Here is a 6285-nt window from a genome sequence, read left to right on the forward strand (position 1 = left end):
ACAGCCTTCCGGGCCTCGACCGCCGCAAGAGACTTGCCTCTACTGGAAGAGCCGCCAGTCACGAAGCTGTGGCAATCATGTTGTCCAACGGGTTGGAAAGATGACCCGGAGGTGTTAGCATCCGCTGGGGCGGGGTTAAGTCCACACGAGGCGGGTCTGTTACACGAGGTTGAGCCATCGCCCTGGCCGCGGGCGCCTCAGCAGCCCGGGTCATATCAGGCAGGTTACTCAGTCACGCCCTAGGTGTATTAAAAAGGTTCCTTGCCTCGAGATCCAAAGGGAGACGGCTCAGGTGCCTCCTTCGAAGAACCACATTTGATGCATTCTGATCCAGGTTTAACTGGAAGGTTTCTGCTTGAATCCGTTGGGACTCAGCCTCCAACGCGGCTTGCTCTGTTGCCATCCTAGCATTCTCAGCGTTAAGTTCCTCCTTAGCCTGAGCTATCTCATCCCGCAGCTTCACAACTTCCACTGTATGATGCGCTTGAGTCGTCGGGGTTACCTCTGCAGCTAATAGATTCGCAAAGCCTCCAGGAGCTCAGATAACACCTGCGCCGGCGGGCGCGCAGAGCCGCCTGCCCCGGCCGTTGCAGCAGCTGTTGAACCAGAGGTCATAGTCGCAGCGGTTGATGAATTCACCGTCTGTTGCGTACCGGCCATGAAGATAGCAGCCCTGCTTGGCGGTTCATAGGAGTTCGGAATACTGTCACCATCGGAACAGCCCCCGAGCCCACCATCTTGCAATTGATAGATCGATTCGGTTTCGCCAGTTGAGGACTCATCACCTGAGTAGATGGCTGTCTCTCCACCCGACATTGAACCTTCCTTGAGATCCGCCCCATGAATAAAACCAACGAAAGCATGCTTCTTGGCGGGTCGTGCGCGCTGAGCCGTCTCGATCGTGTCGGTGCAGACGTCCGGCCCAGGCTCTGACTCTCCGATCTTGCCGATGAAGATGTGAATTCCGCGGAAGGGGACCCGGTACCCGTACTCGATTGAGTCGGCCTCGGGGCCCCAGCCAGCATTGTCGATGTAGATCTTGCCGCGGCGACTCTTGGTCATCCTGCCCACGGCGTATCCCTTGATCCTTGAGAAGCTACCCTTCAAGAACTCGAAACCACCGTGCGCTGGCCCCATGGTGGGCGCCAACTGTCGTGGATTTAACACGGCAGATGCCCTAGTGAAAGGACTTAGGTGTGGAGCCATCACACTAGGTTAGCTTAAAGGAGTTGAACGGGACAAGAGACACGAAGAGTTTATCCAGGTTCGACCCCTCTCAACGAGGTAAAAGCCTACGTCCTGCTTGGGGTTGTATTGCTTGGGGTTGTATTACCCAGGTTCGGTCGACTAGATTGCGTGGATGAGTTGGGGTGTCACCAAATTCTACCACTAAAGATAGGAATCTATGTTGTGATTAACGAACATGACAAGCGGCTTGCGGAAGTCGTCAGCTTGTTCGTTAAGCTTGTTAAGCGTGTTTACTGTTTAACCAGCGGAGCCGTCGCACACTCATTAAACTTGTGGGCTATGAGCTTTTGTTTCACCCCTGGTGGTGGCTTCCCACTGTTTCTCCTTTTCTTTTCAACCATGATTGCACGATGATATACAGATTTCATCCCGCAGGATCTTAAACACGGCAGCATGTCTAGGTTGGCCGGGACACGGTTGCGTCCATCATTCAACGCCGCTAGCTACCTCCTCTCCAGCTGCGAGTATAGCATCTCACACATGTCCTCGGGGAGGCCTACTCGATGCCTCGATCACGAAGACCAGACCACGAATTTAAAACGAGATAAGACAGCTCGTCATTTGCTTCGTGCGCGCCTCAGACTATCCACAGTGGGAGTAACATAGATAGTAACATCACACATATCTAGATTAAATAGATAATGTGGCATGCAATAAATGAAAAAAAAGATGAAAGTGATAACATAGCTAGTTACTACTAATATGAGTAACATCATACATATCAAGGCAAGATGTGTCTATAGCCTAATAAATAAAGTGCTTCATGTTACACACATATGTTACTCCCCATTATAGAGGTAGTAACATAGACTAGTAACATGGGCATGGTACTAGTCTATGTTACTACCCATTGTTACTATTCATTGTGGCTAGTCTCAAATGCACAGTGCACACGCAAATCCTCGACTACGACCTGGCATTGCATCCTCGTCCAATCAGCTACTCGACCTCGTGGCTCCCTCGTATATATATAGACCTAACCCCTCGTCTTTAACCAAACCACCGTGCTCCTCCTTAGCTCGCAATACGTACAGATAACCAAGAGCTGCACCGGCCGGTCATCTCGGCTCACCGTGGCGGTGATCTTGGAGGTCGATGGCCATGGGAGGAATGCTGGTTGCCGTCGTGGTCGTGGCGGGGCTGCTCCTGCACGCCGCCACCGTGGCCGAGGCGCAGACCCTCAGGGTTGGGTACTACGACCAGACGTGCAATAGAGTCGAGAGCATCGTGTTCGAGGAGGTCCAGAAGGCGTGGAACGCGGACAGGAGCATGCCGGCGGCCCTGCTCCGGCTGCACTTCCACGACTGCTTCGTCAATGTAAGCCCGCACTAAGCACGTCCCGGTCTCGATCGCTGTGGTGCGCGCGTACGATATCGATACGTGTTGAGTTTTGTGATGGACTGCAACGTGCGTGTGCGTGGCAGGGGTGCGACGGGTCGGTGCTGCTGGAGTCCGGCGACAACCAGGCGGAGAAGAACGCGCCGCCGAACCAGAGCCTGCGCGGGTTCGAGGTGATCGACAGGGCCAAGGCGAGGATCGAGGCCGTTTGCAAGGAGACGGTGTCGTGCGCCGACATCCTCGCCTACGCCGCCAGGGACAGCGTCAGGGTCGCGGTACGTGCGTGCCTGAAACCATGACACTAACTGCAATGTTCAACTTGTAATGTCGATCGGTTCAAACAAAAAAAAAAGAACTTGTAATGTCGATTACTGACCGACCGACCGACCAACTTGGGGATTGGCATGCGTGCAGACCGGCGGGTACGAGTACAAGGTCCCCGGCGGGAGGCCGGACGGCACGGTGTCGCGGGCGAGCATGGCCAACAGCGACCTCCCGCCTCACAAGCAGCGGAACGTGGACCTGCTGGCGCAGTACTTCTCCAGGAAGGGCCTCTCCATGGACGACGTGGTCGTGCTGTCGGGCGCGCACACGCTGGGGGTGACGCGGTGCGGCACGTTTGACTACCGGCTGATGAGCGACCAGGACAAGGGCATGAACGCGACGTTCAGGAACGAGCTGAGGCGGCAGTGCGGCTACGACGCGAACAGGGTGGTGTCCCTCGACGCCGGCAGCCCCTACGGGTTCGACACCAGCTACTACGCAACGTGCTGGCCAACCGCACCGTGCTCGAGTCCGACGCCGCGCTCAACTCGCCCCGGACCGTGGCCAGGTCAGGGAGCTCAGGGCCGCCGCCCCGCCCGCCTTCTTCGGCAGCTTCGCGGTTGCCATGGGGAGAATGGGCGCCATCCGCGGCGGCAACCCGGGAAAGGTCCGCGTTAACTGCAGGAGGGTCAGGACGTGATCGACGTGCGTGCGCGGCGGCTTGGCCATTGAATTGTTTCGTGATTGTTGATCGGTTTGATGATTAGCATCGTAGCAACATGTGAACATCGGTTGCTCCGGGTTCGGGCATTCGTTCAGTTCAGTACGTGTAACATTGTTGTTCCTTGGGCGAGGCTAATTCGTGCCCTTCGTGCCGTCATGTTTCTTTTCTTGCGAAGACGTGTTATTCAAATTTGAAAATATGCCGAATTTGTTTGACCAAAAGAACAATAAGTGGTTTCAGTTCATGGTTATTCAATGTTTTTTTCTTCAAAGTTTGCAAATATTCTGTTAAGGCATCTCCAACACCGACCCATAAACCAGACACCATATTTGTCCATGGATATGGGACCGGTCCGCGAACACGGATGCGGGAGCCGACCATCCAAGCTAGCCGCTATGTTCAGTTGCATTTCGATTGAAATATAATGAAATTGAACAAATTTAATACATATTTAAACAATCCAAACGATATTCATTCATACTTGGATAAATTTTATATAAAATCCGATGATTTTCGACATATTTGAACTAGATTGGACTCTAAACCTAGCCTAAATGCCCACTGGCGCCTGTTCCCCATGTCCGTTAGGCCATGAGCCCCGGAATTAAAGGTCCGCCCCCGCCTCCGCAGCCTGTAAGCGGCTAATCGGTTGACGATGATGACCCCACCAAACTTGGCTTCAACGGCAGCGAAAGAGCGGTGGCCTTTCTATGACCCGAGCGCCGGTGACCTCCCATCCTCTACCCTTCCTTGTTGCCACCGCGGCGCACAGACGTGCCAACTTCATGGTTGTGGCGACGGGATGCGACCGTGGCGGAGCTAGCGACCTCGTCCACGCTCTTGCGATCACACGCCCGGCCCGGTCACCCGTGCCACAGTGCCTTCCTTGCGTGCTTGCTGTTATGGTCCATGGCTACGGGTGTCCGTGTGAACAGACACGCTCTGGGTTGCGGTTTCCGACAGCCAAATCTGTCGCCGCTCCTAGCGAGGCAGCCAGCCGCTTTGGGCTGGGGCAACAGCTTACCCGTACGCGGTGCGCGCCTTCCAACTTTTTTGCCATGTGCAGGCTACGTCATAAGCCTAATCTATGCACTGTGAATCAGAAAGCCGATGCTTCTCTGTTCGAAAGAAAAGGGGCCGACGAGTGATCATCGATGACAGCATGTCAAAAGGTTACACCACTCACAAGATTCCAAGAGATCATCCGGTTTAGCATAAAAACGGTGTTCACATTGCTTTCGTTTTGCTCGAGCCAGAACCTTCCTGCTTCATGCCATGCACAGGAGTATGTATCTGACCGACCGCCACTTCCAGCGCACTCGGTTAACGCACTCAGCTATTTTTTCTACAGGAATATTCACCTATCACGTGATGTCGATCGAGGAACCCTCCTATAAAATTTTGAACTCGCTCCCTCGATCCAAACTTTGCGTCTTTGCCGGGACGAATGATCCGTCACCTTGAGGTCAAACCAACTCAGACGGCAAGAGTCCACATAAGTCTTGTCATGGCCTGAGCCCGATCTACCAAACACGCACGGTCTGCATGTGCACTGCAGGTTAGTCAGTGAGTCTGTACTTCCTTGTTCTTGGGTAAAAATTTATCTCCGCTTGTTCGGCCTAAATTACATTCTTCTAATCTTGCTGCATATGTAGGCATACCGCCCGTCTGAACCATGTGGCCGCATGCATATTCAGTTTTTTATTTATCGTAGCATGCATATTCAGTTGGTGCATGCAGTGGGTAGTAAGAGCATCTCCAGCCGCATCCCCAACAGTCCTTTCCCAGACGATTTTTCCGCACCAGCACTCAAAAATCAGCCCAGTCACGTTTCCAGAAACCTGTTTTCCGCCGGTTTTAACCGAAACTGGCGCCGGCGGACCCAGGTCGAACCCGCCGCGATGGGGCACCGGGGGGCGCCGGGGCGAGCGATTTTGACGCGAAAGAGCCGCGGGCCCGCCGAGTCAACGACGCGCGCCTCGTCTTCCCTCAGAATGCCTCGGTTTCCCGCGGGGAATCAATGGCAAGGCTGCCGCCGGTCAGCCTTCCATTGATTCACCACGGGCGGCGCGTCACGGGCGGCGCGGCGACGCCTCCCCTCCCGCCACGCGTACACACAACGCGGCGCTATAAAACCGGCGCATCCCCTCGCCTCTGGCCACACCAGTCCTCGCCCAAACCAGCCACCGAACTCTGCCTCTCTCCCCGTCTGCCGCCGAGCTATGCCTCTCTTCCCTTCCCTCTCTCCCCAAGCCCGAAGCGATGGCCGAACGCTTCCCCGGCAACGCGGCGGCGGCCAACGGCTTCGGCCGCCGCTCGCTCCACGAGTGGGAGGCCTACCTATTCTTCGAGGCCAACATCCTGGCGCCGCCGGACATGCGCGCCGGGCCGACGGGGTGAAGGCTCAGCAACGGGGGCATCTCCATCCCCCCGGTGCCCGACGTCGACGCGCGCCCCGCCGTCTTCGCCGCCGAGGTCGACCGCGTGCGGGCGTCCCTGACGGAGGAGCAGCGCGCTCTCCCCCAGTACGCCGCCGACAACCACGCGTCGTGGGCGCCGTACTTCCAACGCCGGCAGGCGCAGCGGCTGGCGTCCACCAACGGGGCGCCGGTGGTGGGGGCACGAAGAACAGCGAGGGGCGCCGCCTATGGTGGGGCGCCCCCGGCCGCACCCTCCACGAGGTACTCCAATACCTCGAGGGCGACAATGAC

The 6285-nt window shown here is 56.1% G+C and overlaps 1 protein-coding gene across 1 annotated transcript; it reads left to right on the forward strand.

Annotated features, from left to right (window-relative positions):
* The first annotated feature begins 2264 nt into the window (after nt 1-2264).
* On the forward strand, nt 2265-3734 carry LOC123168516 (peroxidase 5-like). The gene is made up of 3 exons (XM_044586401.1): nt 2265-2565; nt 2673-2861; nt 3001-3734. Exons 1-3 carry the CDS (start codon nt 2344-2346, stop codon nt 3526-3528), a joined length of 939 nt encoding a protein of 312 aa, XP_044442336.1. The 5' UTR covers nt 2265-2343; the 3' UTR covers nt 3529-3734.
* Nucleotides 3735-6285: the final 2551 nt, after the last annotated feature.

This window comes from Triticum aestivum, chromosome 1D (assembly GCF_018294505.1).
Source record: "Triticum aestivum cultivar Chinese Spring chromosome 1D, IWGSC CS RefSeq v2.1, whole genome shotgun sequence".
In the NCBI taxonomy this organism is placed as follows: domain Eukaryota; kingdom Viridiplantae; phylum Streptophyta; class Magnoliopsida; order Poales; family Poaceae; genus Triticum; species Triticum aestivum.